The 16,225-nt window shown below is 41.6% G+C and overlaps 3 protein-coding genes across 11 annotated transcripts; 2 read left to right on the top strand and 1 right to left on the bottom strand.

Moving 5' to 3' along the window:
- Positions 1-10: 10 nt before the first annotated feature.
- LOC127008718 (chitinase domain-containing protein 1-like) lies at positions 11-7,595 on the bottom strand. 2 transcript variants are annotated; one of them, XM_050881064.1, is made up of 9 exons: positions 7,402-7,595; positions 3,727-3,876; positions 2,990-3,167; positions 2,766-2,875; positions 2,333-2,490; positions 1,618-1,721; positions 1,402-1,481; positions 726-874; positions 11-509 (listed from the first exon to the last, which is right to left on the bottom strand). In XM_050881064.1, the coding sequence occupies exons 1-9, from the start codon at positions 7,492-7,494 to the stop codon at positions 368-370; spliced, it is 1,164 nt and encodes a 387-aa protein (XP_050737021.1). In that variant the 5' UTR covers positions 7,495-7,595; the 3' UTR covers positions 11-367. The 2 variants fall into 2 exon arrangements, with proteins under 2 accessions (XP_050737021.1, XP_050737022.1); XM_050881065.1 differs by lacking the exon at positions 7,402-7,595 and adding an exon at positions 4,163-4,312.
- On the top strand, positions 4,592-15,779 carry LOC127008721 (synaptobrevin-1-like). Of its 7 annotated transcripts, none has more exons than XM_050881071.1 (4): positions 4,592-4,704; positions 12,115-12,164; positions 12,396-12,533; positions 13,816-15,779. In XM_050881071.1, the coding sequence occupies exons 1-4, from the start codon at positions 4,650-4,652 to the stop codon at positions 14,038-14,040; spliced, it is 468 nt and encodes a 155-aa protein (XP_050737028.1). In that variant the 5' UTR covers positions 4,592-4,649; the 3' UTR covers positions 14,041-15,779. The 7 variants fall into 7 exon arrangements, with proteins under 7 accessions (XP_050737028.1, XP_050737027.1, XP_050737031.1 ...); XM_050881070.1 differs by having other exon boundaries at positions 4,596-4,704; positions 12,112-12,164; XM_050881074.1 differs by lacking the exon at positions 4,592-4,704 and adding an exon at positions 8,969-9,054 and having other exon boundaries at positions 12,112-12,164.
- LOC127008719 (uncharacterized) lies at positions 9,134-11,570 on the top strand. 2 transcript variants are annotated; one of them, XR_007761274.1, is made up of 3 exons: positions 9,134-10,803; positions 10,880-10,921; positions 10,996-11,015. XR_007761274.1 is itself a non-coding variant. In XM_050881066.1 (2 exons), the coding sequence occupies exons 1-2, from the start codon at positions 10,562-10,564 to the stop codon at positions 11,568-11,570; spliced, it is 933 nt and encodes a 310-aa protein (XP_050737023.1). In that variant the 5' UTR covers positions 9,157-10,561. The 2 variants fall into 2 exon arrangements, 1 of the variants encoding a protein (XP_050737023.1); XM_050881066.1 differs by having other exon boundaries at positions 9,157-10,803; positions 10,880-11,570.
- Positions 15,780-16,225: the final 446 nt, after the last annotated feature.

Raw genomic sequence — 16,225 nt, 5'->3', positions numbered from 1 at the left:
ACAACCTTTTATTAAGGAGTCTTAAGAATGCAGTCTGCTACACACACACGCTGAGCACGTGCTTCAGTCTGGCTTATAAGCATCAAGTCATTGCATCTCAACACACAAAGGAACCACACTGCTGAAAGATTACTTTTCTTTCTCTAATATTTTCTTGAGCTGGAAAATTTGCTGGAAAACACTCACTAAATTGAGTTAGTCTTTTAAATATAGCCAAAGCAAAGGGTATGCTTAGTAAAAAAAATAAATAAATAAATAAATAAATAAAAAAAAAACTTTCAAACAGGCTGAGGAGCAGCATCAATCAATACATACCTCCCCCCCCACACACATAAACCTCCCTTCAAAACAAGACAAGAAAAATCACTCATAGAAGATCATAGAAGTAGTCGAGGCCTTGACCAACTTCCCACAAGGAGATGCCAGTGCCGAGGTCATTTGCCAGCTGTACTCGCAGGGCGATGGAGTGCAGCGTTGGGTAGAAGGCAACGTGGCGGCCTGTTTTAGCTCTGAAAAGTGGGGCAATGATCATTTACCTAATAACCTTGTATGCCGACACATTTAAATACACATAATCGTAGTATCTTACAAATGAACAAATTTTATCAGCATCTTTTAACAGGTGCATTCATAGCTTTCAGAAAATATGATGAAATGCTGATGGTTTGCTATAACACATCCATATGTATATTTTGCACAAAAAAGAAATTTAATAGAAGACTTACTTGTACTCAAAGAAATGCTCCTTAGAGACATCATCATAACTGAACTTTGGCTTGTAAGTTGAAAGGATATCAATGTACTGGTGTCTGAGGATGTGGGAGCCACCAGTCACACTATAGTCAAGGCCATATAAGTTCAAGCCCATGAGAATCTGAAAGCAGAAGTGTTCACTGTTAGCCTGGGTGTAGGATTCTAACACAAAAAGGTGAACTAATTTAACCTTTATTGCAATATTTAAGCTTGTTTAACCCCTTGACTGTGGATTTCCTACAAGAAGACATCAAGCTACAGGAATGGAACAAAAAGTGGCTGCTACAATTCAATGATGAAAAATGTAAAGTCATGCACCTTGGGAGGGGATATCTAGCATACCAATACCACATGGGAAACACTCCACTATCCACCTCAGAGGCAGAGAAAGACCTGGGAGTATATGTGACCAGGCTACCAGTGAAGGCCAAATCCGTGCCAATCACAGCGGACGGGTTAAGAAAAATATTGTATGTATAAATGTGAGTTTGCTTTGCTATTTTACACATACAGATAAGATACCCCTTTCCAAGTCTTATTCTTATTCTTGTACTATTCAATTATGATGCACCATAAAATAAGAAAATTATAACTGTATCCAACTTTGAGACGAAACGTAGAATAAAATACCTCAGTGGGTGAAAATACCTTTGAGCGATCGGGTGAAGAAGCATCCGGCACCAGCTTCTCTACGCAGTCTCGCATCCACCAGAAAGGACTGTTTGGACCTAGATAAAAGAAAATTATTATTAGTTCTGAGTAAGCATAAAAAAGAAGTACAAAGAACGTCAGGTGTAAATGCAATGAGAACAATGCCTATAAATTATAATGAATAAGGAATAATGTAAAGAAATGTCAACACACCGGGATTCTGGAAGCTTGAAAAATCATACGTCATGAGGGAGAAGGCGTCCACGTCATCCACCAGCGACCTGAAGTGCTCCTCTAAGAACGATCCTGGCGAGTTCCTGAAAAGAGCAAGATACATTTTACAATCATATACTTCAAGTCCTAGCTGGGAAAGGTTCTCTCTGGGTTCAGTATTAAAAAGGAACTTAACCCCTTGACTGTGGATTCCCTACAAGAAGACATCACCAAGCTACAGGAATGGAACAAAAAGTGGCTGCTATAATTCAATGAAGAAAAATGTAAAGTCCTGCACCTTGGGAGGGGATATCCAGCGTACCAATACCACATGGGAAACACTCCACTATCCACCACAGAGGCAGAGAAAGACCTGGGAGTATATGTTACCAGGCTACCAGTGAAGGCCAAATCCGTGCCAATCACAGCGGACGGGTTCAAAAGGCATTCCTCCAATCAGGCACATAGTAAGAATGATGAACAAGTTTAATGAATGCACATGTGACTCCAAAAGCTGCACCACATTGTAATGGCAAACAGGAACATGCACATTTCACAGCACATCAATGCTCTGAAGGATGGCAGGACTAACAGCTGCAGAGAATGGGTGATCACACAATAGTCTAAAAAAAACAGAAATATGGATGATAGATACGACATGAAGGTTAAAGGTTCCAAAATAACTGTAATAAGAGAACAAGACATGCAAAACAACCCTTGGTACACTGCCGGAGGGATGACGAGGATGAAGGTGTAGCCGGCGCTGCGGATCCTGCGGCCCAACTCCCTGATGAAGTCCGGAGACATGTTGAGCAGCTGCTGGGTCGGGATCTGGCTCCAAATTTCCAGTACAATACCGTCAAAATTATGCATCTGAAAATGATTTAGGATTATGAATCTGAAAATTATTTAGATTCATTGGAAAAGCTTTTGTCTCATCTTCATTGTTAAGCTAATAACATACTTCAAGCATTTCTGTCATGGACCTGAACTCCTGCACTTGCATGCTGAGAGAACAGATCCATGGCACAAAACCTTTGAAGCTTCAAATGGGTCTGCACATTAATTCTTCATGGCAGCCTTTGCCATGCTAACATTGTGCCTGCATATGAAGATGTCTTGCTGACAAATACTGTGTGATCCTTTACCTTTATCATGTTGATGATCTCATTGATGACTCTGTTGCGTTTGGGTTCAGAGAGGTACAGTTCCCGGAAGTCTCTTGGCTGCCAACTGTCAAACAAAAGCCGTGGAACAACTGGAAGTGGGATTTTTTTTTAATATCAGGTGGTGCTCCTGCAAGGGTCAGAGCACACAGATAGATCATTATAATCATTAATTACAGGGTTACTAAAGCCAAGTGGCATCTCACTCTTAACATCAGCACTCTTCCCAGCCCTCTTGACCTCCGCCAGCCAGCCCTGGTCCACGTCATGGTCCCCGGTGATGGCGGTGTTGCCGGCGCTGTACCTCAGCTGCAGCCACACCGGCGACACGTGGGTGAACTTCCCGCCAAACACCTTGACCACATCGTAGCCGTGGTTGTTCCACTAAAAGAAAATGACCATTGGCCATATGTTTACTGTAAAATTCTATATTATACAATACTAAATTTTCAAGGATTTGGTATTATATTTTTGCAGACTGATCCTTAATTATGATTAGAAATGCAGAGGTATGTACGGGTGCAATACACTCATCTACTTTTAGATAGTTTGTCTCAGTGCAGTATTAAATTCCTGTTCCATCAACCTGCAACGCACATGTATGAAAAAGTCTGTGTTGTACTCAATCAATAATGACATTCTGAACTTTTTATGTATCTTACAACAACTGCCCAAAGGCTAAATTTGATTATTGGTTTTGGATGAGGGTATCAGGGCACCTCTCCTCCCGAATTTGACCTTGCTTTTGGCCACCTCTTCTGATTCTTTTATGGGAGCAGCGATTAGTGGGATTTTTTCTATTATTGTTTTCTTGTGCCCTTGAGCTGCCTCCTTTGTTGTAAAAAAAAAAAATAAATAAATAAATAAATAAATAAATAAAAAAGTGAATGATTATGAATCCCACTGAGGACTGACTTCAAACATTACCGTCATGATAACTTACAGGAGTGACATAGGCAAGAGTCATGTGCTGCACCGCTCTCTGTGCCGTGTTGTGGTGGAAGCTGCCATGGCCCTCCACTATGTCCTTCCACTTTGGCTGTTCACTCACCAGGCCGCGCTCAACCACAGACTTGTCCACTTGCCCTGCTGTCTGTACGGAGGAGCAGGGATTAGTTATAGTACTCATAATGATCAGAACCAATCATTTTTTATTTATTTATTTATTTATTTATTTTTTTTTTTTACGTCTATGCCTATAGTGCCAGTAGGCTTGCTTGAGGGGCCTGGATGGTATTTGGCCCCAGCCCGTCATGGCGCAGGCAAGTGTTTATAGTGGCGCCATCTTCTCTTATCACTCATATCTTAAAACATTTTACAACACCAAGCTAACATTTATAAGATGGTATACAAGTTATGAATACATTAAAAATATATACTTCAATGATCTTTTTGTCCCTTTTCTCAACCATGCCAAGTTTTAACGAAAATAAAATCATTGAGTTGCCCCAGATAAGTGACATCTAATTAATTCTTGAGCATGCTTCAACCTCACAGTTTACATGACAGCTATTTGTCACACTGAGACTGAAAAAAACTACTTGACAAGTGCCACAACACTAGATAACTTGAAGTAAAATTAACCTAAAGAGATAAATATGGTTTCCTGAGCTTTACATGCTGGAAACATTTGTAATATGAGAACAGAGGCACCATACATTATCTAACCTCCCACAGTGATGTATTCTGTGGGAAAAAGACTGAAAAAAATCACTAGGAAGTAATGACTCAAGAATTTCACAACAAACTGCATGCATAAACACAACTGCTTCATCAACTTGTAAATGAGCTAAGTGGCAACATAAGTGCACTTCCTCTCTGTGAGCCAAGCGGTGTCAGTGTGGCTGCCTGAGAGTGCTGGACAGGATGCCGAGAAGACCCTCTCCCCTCACCTACACGCCTATCACTGACGGCAAAAATGGTACTGGCCCCCTGCTGTACTTCCATTAGTGATAAGCTGATGTCTTCTTCTACTTCTGCTTCTCTTTCTTCTTGTTTTTTATCCTTCTTCTCTTTCTTCTTCTTGTCTTTCTTTCTTCTTCTCTTTCTCCTTCTTTTTCTTCTTTCTTCTCTTCCTTCTTTTCTTTCTTTTTCTTTCTTTTTCTTTTTCTTCTTTCTTCTCTTCCTTCTTCCCTTTCTCCTTCTTTTCTTTCTTCTTCTTCTCTTTCTCCTTCTTTTTCTTCTTTCTTCTCTTCCTTCTTCCTTTTCTCCTTCTTTTCTTTCTTCTTCTTCTTCTCTTTTTCTCCTTCTTTTTCTTCTTTCTTCTCTTCCTTCTTTTCTTTCTTTTTCTTCTTCTTTTTCTCCTTCTTCTCTTCCTTCTTCCCTTTCTCCTTCTTTTCTTTCTTCTTCTTCTTCTCTTTTTCTTTCTTTTTCTTCTTCTTTTTCTCTCCTTCTTCCCTTTCTCCTTATTTTCTTTCTTCTTTTTCTCTTTCTCCTTCTTTTTCTTCTTTCTTCTCTTCCTTCTTTTCTTTCTTCTTCTTCTTCTTTTTCTCTCCTTCTTCTCTTTCTTCTTATTATTTCTCCTTCTCTTTCTCTTTCTTCTTTCTTTTTCTCTTTCTTTCTTTCCTCAATCTCTTCTGTCTCTCCTTGCTACTACTTCTACTATTACAATACAACTACTACTACTACTACTACTACTATCATCATCATTTTACACACACAGGAAATACTAAGGTTCCAGGTCACACACAGAAAAATTTGGTACCTAACCCTAAGAATACAATAAGGCAATTACTTTACATTCTCTATATAGTTCAGATTCAGCCTAAGAGAAGCAGAGGACCTGGAGTGAGGGGACCCTTGTCGGTGAGTCAGAAGGGAAGTTAAGAAAGGACTCACGTGATACCGTCTGTTTGTTTGTTTGTTTGTTTGTGATATGTTTGTTGGTTATCCCCCCCCCCACCCACCCCACCCCCCGTCGCTGCCCTGTCCCGTCTTGTGCCGCATAGTTCCACCACCCCACCCTGTGTTTGGGTAAAATTTAACCCGGTAGCTGCGGGGATCATGTTTCTTGACCCGGTAGCAGCGACGGGCCAATTTTGTGGCTTTACCGTGTACCAGCGATGGGCCAAATTTCTGCCTGGATATAAACCTCCCAAAATAGATGATGCATAAACTGATCACACATGCGTTGATATATATTATGAAATGGTTTGCGTGAGTGATGATTCTTTCTCATTATTTTACTTAGAGGGGCCTTTAACCTAACCTAACCTAACCTAACCTAACCTAACCTGAGTAACATGACCCCCGCAGCTACCGGGTTAAAGGTCCCTCTAAGTGAATTTATGAGAAAAAATCATCACTCACGCAAACCATTATAGTATGTATCAACACATTTGTGATCAGTTTATGTATCCTCTATTTTGGGGGGTTCATGTCAAGGCAAGAATTTGGCCCGTCGCTGGTACGCGGTAAAGCCACAAATTTGGCCCGTCGCTGGTACGCGGTAAAGCCACAAATTTGGCCCGTCGCTGGTACGCGGTAAAGCCACAAATTTGGCCCGTCGCTGGTATGCGGTAAAGCCACAAATTTGGCCCGTCGCTGCTACCGGGCTAAACTAACCTAACCTAAGTTGACCAACCTAACAGGGCGGGGAGCTTTGCCCGCCTCGATACCCCTTCTATTTTCTGGAAGTCATTTGTTACTGCACTGCATTCAGGGACCAAAAACTAATCCTTATTATAAGTATTAACTTTGCAAGAGGTGGCTACCCTCTTGTGAATATTACCCCAAAAGACTGATCTTGATGTAATGCCAAAATTTAATTAAGTACGGTGTGAGTCTGGAATGTTCCACGCGGTAACGGCTTCCGGCAATACTTATATTTACTTAATACTTAAAAACTACATTTCCTCCTTAATTTCTATTTTTCCCGTACTTAATTAAATTTTGGCATTACATTGACTACCAGCCGTCCCCAAGCACTGCACACCTCAGCACCCCGGCCTGCCACACCCACACCGAGGGGGATAACAACATATTCCTAACCAAAACTTTACCTTTCAAACGGGGGCTTCGTGGTGCAGTGGTTAGCACACTCGGCTCACAATCGAGAGAGCCCGGGTTCGATTCCCGGGCGGAGTGGAAAAATTTGGGCGGCTTTTCCGAAACCCTACGCCCCTGTCCACCCAGCAGTGAATGGGTACCAGGTATTAATTGGGGGTTGTGTCCCGTCTCCTGGGGTCTGTTCCCTTCTCCTATAATTCCTTCCCCTCCTGTCTCTCTCCGGCATATGACCACAGATGTTGCGCCGACTAAACGAAACTTTCCAACTTTTTTCCAAACTCTAATACATATCGTACATTTACATACTTTAATACCCAAACTTATAGGCAGCCATATATTCCCCACTACGAGAAAACTGTGAAATGGGAATGCGTAGAGGCTGCCACAAGGAATTATTTATCAAAAAGGGAAAAATATCAAACTTTCTACACAAACTTTCAAACACGGCCTCCTAAAAGTATTTCCCACTACATCTACGAGAAAAGTAAAATAGGAATGCGTAAAAGCCGCCACAAGGAGTTATTGATCAACAGGAAATATATTTAACCGTACTAACTTGCCCCTATCAATGGAAGCTTTATAGTAAACATCCGGTGTTGAAATGGCTGACCTTATTTTCTGCTTTCTTCTTCTTGTCAGTCCTCGATAACGTGCAGGAGGAGAGGCAGAGCAAGTGCAAGATAATCCCCAGCCTCAGAAGCATCGTGGAGTGGCTTAATAGGGCACAAAAGGCTTATAAAGACTAGCGCAGCCTCCCCTAACAAGCTCTGGCGGCCATGTTTGTTGATACCCGGCTGGACGTGTTCGAAACTTGTCATGGGCTTTGGTTTCGGGTTCATTTTAATTTCCCGTATATCAAATCAAATGCCATCTTGTTTCTACGGTATCTAGAGCGTTAACTTTATATATTTCATCGGTTTTGAATTAGGTAACGTGGAAATGTCAGCGTAATAAAATGGTGTGGATATAAATAATCCCATCTGTGTTAACAAGCAACGTCGGTACACAGTGATAAGACTTCCGAGAGAGAGAGAGAGAGAGATTTACATAGAATTACATAGATACTCAGACCACACAGACCCTATGATAAGGCCTGGGTGTTCTGTCCTTAAACCTTAGTGAAATCATATTAAATTTAAAGCCACCAGGACTTTGCACTTCGAGAGAGAGAGAGAGAGAGAGAGAGAGAGAGAGAGAGAGAGAGAGAGAGAGAGAGAGAGAGAGAGAGAGAGAGAGAGAGAACAAGCAAATAAGTAGTAATTCAATACAATATACGTACTGTACTGTTTTTTTTTTCCTCTTTACTCCCTTTTCCTCTTTCCCCCCTCTTTCCTGCATCCTCCCTTTTTTTAGTGAGCGAGTTGTGAAGATATAGATTAGAGTTGATATCTTTAGCGAGACTCAACTTCACTCATCTCGTGTTCCTCTCCCCGTACAAATGAAGGGAGATCGAGTCACACATAGCTTGAACAGACTCCCTTCTCGAATATCTGGCCTCACACTGATACACCTCAATTTCTACGGGTTACAGGCTAGGAGAGATCGGGACCAAAGCAGCTATACTATTTGACAAGGCTTTCGTAGGGGTTTGGGGCATTTCCAGGGGTAGTTTGATGACCCTGGTGGTAGTTTGACCCTTCTTCTGTACCGTGAACCTAAAAGAACACTCATCTCTTTTTTGCCCTTTGAAAATAGTTTATGTAAGAGGGGATTGAAACCCATCTGAGAATTTGGGCCTATACATCTATCACGCGTAAACATATAGAAGGGTTGTAATAGAGTTGGCATCACCTTCATAGATAACATATCATTACCCTCCATTATGCCATTGCTGCACGCTATCTGCCGTGCTATCAGGAGGTTCTAATCTTATCAACGTCATCCAGGCCTTAGGAAACCCCATACGTCAATGCGGTCGAATTCCCTGTAGCTTCTCATAGTAAACTAGACCCTAAGGGATGTGTATAGCCCAGTTGTCGGACGATTCTACTAAACCACCACAAAATTATAGTTAAAAATGTTAAAATACACGCTAACATTCTGCTTTTAATAGGAGGTTTATGATCGAGATATGGCTTAAAGAATGGCCGTATTTGATAGCTAGACATCTACTCAACCAAGCCTTCGGTACCACATATCAAATGGCGACAAAAAAGTCCTAATATAGCAACTCTGGCCTCGTAAGTGTTTCGTGTCTCCGGATAAGCGATTGGGTGATAGGTTGAGCAAGCCAAACAGTGCAGAGAGGCGCTCGGGGAAGCAGGTATATTCACTTCGACTCTAATTTGGTTCCTCCTCGGTTTGTCACGTATTCAGGGGCGAAGGGAGTGTGAGGTGACTATAAAAGTGTGGTGTCTGCATGACGGGGTGATTTAAGTGTGTGTGTGTGTGTGTGTGTGTGTGTGTGTGTGTGTTCATTATGGTTGCAAGTTTCGTCCCCATCCATTGTATCTTTTTAGTTTCCTGGTGCCTGGGGGTTGGGATAGCATGCTCCTCCCTTCTCCATTCTTGTCTACTTGCAACAATAAACAATCAATCAATCATATATGGGTGCAAGCGGGTGTCATGTTGGAATAGTGAAGAGTTGACATGGATGGAATAAGCGAAAATAAGCATGTGAATGAACCCAACCGAAGGACAGATGTTATTATATTTGCCGCGATTAGGTTATTTGGATATCCTTAATGTAATGACGCTGTGTGATAGGGAAGTATTGCCTTATCGCCGCCCACCTGTGTATGTCAGCAGGAGCACACACACACACACACACACACACACACAGACAGCCCCGTTTAGTCTTGCCATATAGCTCTCGTGAAACAAATTCTGCCCATTTCTTGCGTTCTTTACCTACCTTATACGATGCCCACTCTCCTCCAGTCCATACTCCTCCATCTCTCTCTCTTTCCCTCCCTCTCTCTTCTCTCACAAATACTATTGATGATGTATTTAAAGCTAATTTCTGACTCATCTTTTGCTTATCTCTTCATTTTCTTGTTGTTTTTCTTCTTCTATTATTCCTTCCCCTCCTGTCCCTCTCCGGCATATGACCACAGATGTTGCGCCGACTAAACGAAACTTTCCAACTTCGTATTTTTTGTACTTATATTAGTGTGTTGTTATTTGTCTCCCACTAACCTCAACCCCTCTCGGCAAGGCATAGGAATGAGTGTAAAGATAAAAAAAACAAGCGTGATAATAGCCATGGATTAACTGTCCTTTTTTATTTATTTTCATTTTCTTTAAGACATCGTTTAGCTACAAGTGTGATAGATTGTTATCATTTGTTTATTTACTAATTTTTTTTCTTTTCCACGAACGTTTGCATATACACGAACGTATTTCCCGGTACTACTGGTTTACTCGGTACGACAGTTTGGACGTACATTCGGCATAAGCTGTACGATATTAGTCACTGGGATCAGAACAATATTACAGTGCCCATGTACATTCTAGTGAGAGAAAACAGAGCAGTGTGAATCAGCGAGAGAGAAGGACCTACGAAGCGATATATAAGGCGATATAGGTCAAACGAAGAAGATACAAAGCGATATAGGTGTACGATATACTGAGATCGGGACAATATTACAGTGGTATCGTACATTCTAGTGAGAAAAGGCAGAATAACAATTGAAAAGCAGTGTGAATAAGCGAGGGAGAATCAAGAGGAGGAGGACCTATTATACGAAGCTATATAGGTCAGACGAAGAAGGAGACGAAGATGCGAAGCGATATTGGTCAAACGAAGGAGGAGAAGAAGATACGAAGCGATGTTGGTCAAACGAAGGAGGAAAAGAAGAAGATACGAAGATAGGTCAAACGAAGCAGGGAAAGAAGAAGATACGAAGCGATATTGGTCAAACGAAGGAGGAGAAGAAGATACGAAGCGATGTTGGTCAAACGAAGGAGGAGAAGAAGATACGAAGCGATATTGGTCAAACGAAGAAGGAGAAGAAGATACGAAGCGATGTTGGTCAAACGAAGAAGGAGAAGAAGATACGAAGCGATATTGGTCAAACGAAGGAGGAAAAGAAGAAGATACGAAGATAGGTCAAACGAAGCAGGGAAAGAAGAAGATACGAAGATAGGTCAAACGAAGCAGGGAAAGAAGAAGATACGAAGCGATATTGGTCAAACGAAGAAGGAAAAGATACGAAGCGATATTTGTCAAACGAAGGAGGAAAAGAAGAAGATACGAAGATAGGTCAAACGAAGCAGGGAAAGAAGATGATACGAAGCGATATTGGTCAAACGAAGAAGGAGAAGAAGATACGAAGCGATATTTGTCAAACGAAGGAGGAAAAGAAGAAGATACGAAGATTGGTCAAACGAAGCAGGGTGAGAAGAAGATACGAAGCGATATTGGTCAAACGAAGAAGGAGAAGATACGAAGCGATATTGGTCAAACGAAGAAGGATTAGGAGATACGAAGCGATATTGGTCAAACGAAGCAGGGAAAGAAGAAGATACGAAGCGATATTGGTCAAACGAAGGAGAAGATACGAAGCGATATTTGTCAAACGAAGCAGGGAAAGAAGAAGATACGAAGCGATATTGGTCAAACGAAGGAGAAGATACGAAGCGATATTGGTCAAACGAAGAAGGAGAAGAAGATACGAATCGATATTGGTCAAACGAAGAAGGATTAGAAGATACGAAGCGATATTTGTCAAACGAAGGAGAAGAAGATACGAAGATAGGTCAAACGAAGAAGGAGAACAAGAAGATACAAAGCATATAGGTCCAAAGAAGAAGAAGAAGAAGATCCGGAGACGCTAGCTGCTTCAAAAAGTAAAAAAAACTAGGAAAATATTAGGCTACTTTCAGGCTCCCTACACTAGCCTACTACACAACGCACGATAGAAGCAGAGGCGTAGAAGCTTTATATTCAAGAGATCGCCAATCCAGTTTTGAGGCTCCATGGACATCGGTGAGTCAGGTGTTTCAGTGATAAAGGTTACATTATCTAATTATCGCCGGGCCGCCCTCACCTGCCCCCTGCCATGAGTGTTCGCCCGGCAGCCATTACCTGGAGCCTTAGCAGTGTTGTTTTTATCATTATTATTATTATTATTATTATTATTATTATTATTATTATTATTATTATTATTATTATGGTTGTTATTTGTAAGCTTGTGGATGAGTAGGATTGATAATATATAATAGCTATACACGCAATCCTCAGCCATTAACGACCTATATCCACAACAACAACAACAACAACAACAATAACAACAGCCATAACAATAATAATAACCATAATAAGGAGACATAAGGTATACCCTCCACACTAACGCCCTGTCCATTTCCATTCCTTCAACAGGCAGGATGATGGAACCAGAAAATCCTACGGGCTCCCAGGATCCCGCCCAGGTACATTTTCCTTCTCCTCCACCTCCTCCTCCTCCTCCTCCTCCTCCTCCTACTACTACTACTACTACTACTACTACTACTACTACTACTATCAATCGTAATATTAAGAAGCTCAAAAATATAGTGAAAGCAATATAACACATGTCACATATACAAACACACTGATATACCACTTTTAAATAACCCCCCTTTTTTTCCTCTGTGTGTGTGTGTGTGTGTGTGTGTGTGCAGGCGGCCGCGAAGAGCCGCCTGGAGGAGACGCAGCAGCAGGTGAACGATGTGGTGGGCATCATGCGGCAGAACGTGGAGCGCATCGTGGAGAGAGAGGAGCGGCTCAACGAACTCGATCAGCGGGCCTCCTACCTCACCGTGAGTTGTGGCGATGTTCCAGAGACGATTTATATTTCCGCTTATAGGTCTGGGGGGAGGGGGGGAGGGGGGTCACGTTCTAAGCAATGACACCCCAATGGATATATGCACCCTCCTCCTCCTCCTCCTCTTCTTCCTCCTCCTCCTCCTCCTCCTTTCCTTCTTTCCTTGGCGATGTTCCTTGGACGATTAATATTTCTGATTGTAGATTTAGGGTCACGTTCAAAGCAATGACACGCCAATTGATGGTATATACACTCTTCCTTCTCCTCCTCTTCTTCCTCCTCCTCCTCCTCCTCCTTTCCTTCTTTCCTTGGCGATGTTCCTTGGACGATTAATATTTCTGATTGTAGATTTAGGGTCACGTTCTATGCAATGACACGCCAGTTGATAGTATATACACTCTTCCTTCTCCTCCTCTTCTTCCTCCTCCTCCTTCTTTCCTTCTTTCCTTGGACGATTAATATTTCTGATTGTAGATTTGGGGTCACGTTCTAAGCAATGACACGCCAATTGATAGTATATACACTCTTCCTTCTCCTCCTCCTTCCTTCCGTCTTTCTTTCCTCTCCTTATTCTCCTTTAATTCTTTTTCTGCACGCCGTACCTCAGGGGTAAGGAGTTATTTATGTGGACTTGAGCAGGTCATATTATGCTAGAACAAGTGGACAAAGTATCTGTGTGGCAACAACTTACACTTTTTTTCCCCCTGTAGCTCCTTGTAAAACGTTTTAATCTGGTATTGCGTCATATGCCACGGAGTCACATCCTTGAACATTTCGGCGCCCAAGCACACACACATTTAACAAGGCTTTCGTGGGAGTTGTGGGCACTTTCATGGGTATTTTTTTTCCCGTCCGCTGCGATTGGCACGGATTTGGCTTTCACTGGTAGCCTGGTAACAAAATAGTCCCAGGTCTTTCTCTGCCTCTGTGGTGGATAGTGAAGCGTTGCCCATGCGGTATTGGTATGTTGGGTATCCCCTCCCAAGGTGCATGACTTTACATTTTTCTTCATTGAATTGTAGCAGCCACTTTTTGTTCCATTTCTGTAGCTTGGTGATGTTTTCTCGTAGGAAATCCGCAGTCAAGGGGTTAAAAGCCTGATGGTAGTTTAACAAAGATGAAAAAAAGCACTCAAGGAAACGGCTTTAACCTCTTAACCTTTAGAAATAACTGATATGAGAGCCGGAAATGTCTAAAGAATGACGACCTAATTGTTGCATTGACATTTTAGTTCATTTTCGTTGTTTTCTTAAAGCGGTACAATTTGCTTCCAACAGACCAGCGCTTCTGAGTTCCAAACGACGTCCAGGAAGCTGAAGAAGAAGTACTGGTGGAAGAACCTGAAGATGATGCTGATACTGGGCGGGGTGATCGCCTTCATCATCGCCATCATCCTCCTCGTCGTCTTCACGGGTAACAGCGGCGACAGCGATGGCGGTGGGGGACAGGTGACGACAACGACGACAACAACCACAGCAGCACCAGCATCGGCAGGAGCATAGCCGTGACTAATGAAACTCCGCGACCTTTAGGCAGTCAGCCGGAGCCCAATGTTGCTGGCGGGATGTTGCTCCGCGTAGTTAGTCTCTCTTATACTCATTCTTGTACGTGATGGCTGGGGAGATTGTATCATTGTGTTATTATCATTATTTTTTTTCTTCAAAATTTCAGTTTTTTTAGTCAAATATTATTTTCGGTGATATGTTTTATCAGCGGTCATGCTATGTTCCGATGAGGCCACCAATTTCTTAAGTTCCCTCTGTTTTGTTCATCATTCAGATCCAATCTCCTCAGACTTACAAAAAACGTTTATGTGGAGGAGTTGAACAGATAATCAACCATCATTTAAGAAGAAAAACTATTCTTTGACTATGGAAGAGAAGGAAATATTTTAGATTATGAAAGTCACTTTGGTAAATATCGTCTTTTCTTATGTGCACAGATTTTTTCCTCTTCGTATGCTTAGAAATGTTAAATATTTTCATATTCGAAAACATCCCATAAATATGACAACCCCCTGCAAAGTGGCATTATATGGATTAACGTTACCAAAGTATCATTTGCACAAAATATCCAGAAGGTAATGGTGTATAATTTTGGGAAAAGTTTACTTAATTGAACGTTATTAGTTATTAGAACGTTTTTAGCAACCAAAAGACTCAAAAGGTGGATATAAAGCTCAAACTGGTTTTGGCAAGCGCCCAGTGCTTGGTACTGCTCGCGGGAAATACAGTTGTCTGTTTATCCTTTAAAACTAGACTATAAGAATCGGTGTCTATTCGGTTGTATATGTTCTGTCCACGAAGCTTGGTCACATAATTCTTATAATGATCTTTGTGGGCTGTTAATGAATTACGGTGAACTATAATCGGTGTAAAAGAAAATTGGAATGTATAGTCAAGGTGTTTTACATATATTCCGGTGTTAGGAAGTGCAATGTTTCTTCACGGTGCTGGGTAATAGCTAGGTTACAGATAAGACTCCTTTGTGTTACCGAGTACATTAAGCAAACGTTTCTCTGAAGCTCCTAGGGACGATGCACACATGTTAGAAGTAGTGTCTGTCATCAGCCTGCCTCACACAAGTAAGTGTGTTCCTTTGTTGCTGGAATGAAGAGTTGCAGAAACACAATCGCACAAGCACAAAAAACGAGGAGACCCGGCACGAGGTGGACACACAATATACTTACAGTCACTCAGTAATTCGTGCAAGGCTATTTATTGAAACGTTCCACATTCATAATTCATTGGACTGAGAAAAAAAAACAATATTTACTCCATTCTGCTTTGTACTATATGAGATGATTTTTGGTTTGGTTTGGATGTAGATACAAAATGGGCAGTTAGTAAGGCGGTGCTTTGTAGTCACAAGACATGTATGCTAAGCTTGTAAGCATGTGATCCAGGTCAGGTCAGGCGTCGTTCGGGAAGCTTGGCCTTTGTATCGGCCCTTCCCTGATGATCTTCACTGGTCAGTTTTCAGCTCTTCAGTTGGTCGCGTCTAGAATTTTTCTTTGTTCTCTCTTTCTCCACATTTCATATATCACTGGCTTGGTTTCTTCGATCAGCTCTTCTTTAAATAACATATGTCCTCTTCTTCCTCTGTAGTGAGTCTTTCTGTTTGCAATATCTTCTTTCTTTCACTCTATTATATTTTAAGTTGATGGGCTTCAATTTTTGAGAAAGTTGTGATTTGCAGGAATTCCTTATATAACAAAATAATTAAAATATGACATATCTATTATATGAATATTACTTAACAAACCTCAATTTCATGATGATATGTGTTAAGGTAATTTAAAAACCAAATAATTAGTATCATCCTTGTCATCATCGTTTGCATCATATTCATTTATTAATTTTCAACGCTGATATTCGGATAATTAAGAGACTATGAAATGCAGTAATGTTTAGAGTGCTGAATCGTACATTTCTTATCATGAAGTTCCCGTGACATGATGCTTACTGCTAAAACCAAGGAAACTACTATAGTCTTCCTGGTTAAAACGTTCACACACACACACACACACACACACACACACACACACACACACACACCATACCTGGGCACTTCCGCACCTCGGTCCGGACCTCCGCTCCTCCGCACCTGCGGACCGCCAAACGAGGTGCGGAAGCCCGGAAGTGCGGAACGTTTTCAAAAGTGCGGAAGTAACAGGTGCGGACAGGC

The sequence above is a fragment of the Eriocheir sinensis genome, chromosome 38 (assembly GCF_024679095.1).
Source record: "Eriocheir sinensis breed Jianghai 21 chromosome 38, ASM2467909v1, whole genome shotgun sequence".
In the NCBI taxonomy this organism is placed as follows: Eukaryota; Metazoa; Arthropoda; class Malacostraca; order Decapoda; family Varunidae; genus Eriocheir; species Eriocheir sinensis.
This window is presented reverse-complemented; position numbering and strand designations above follow the sequence as displayed.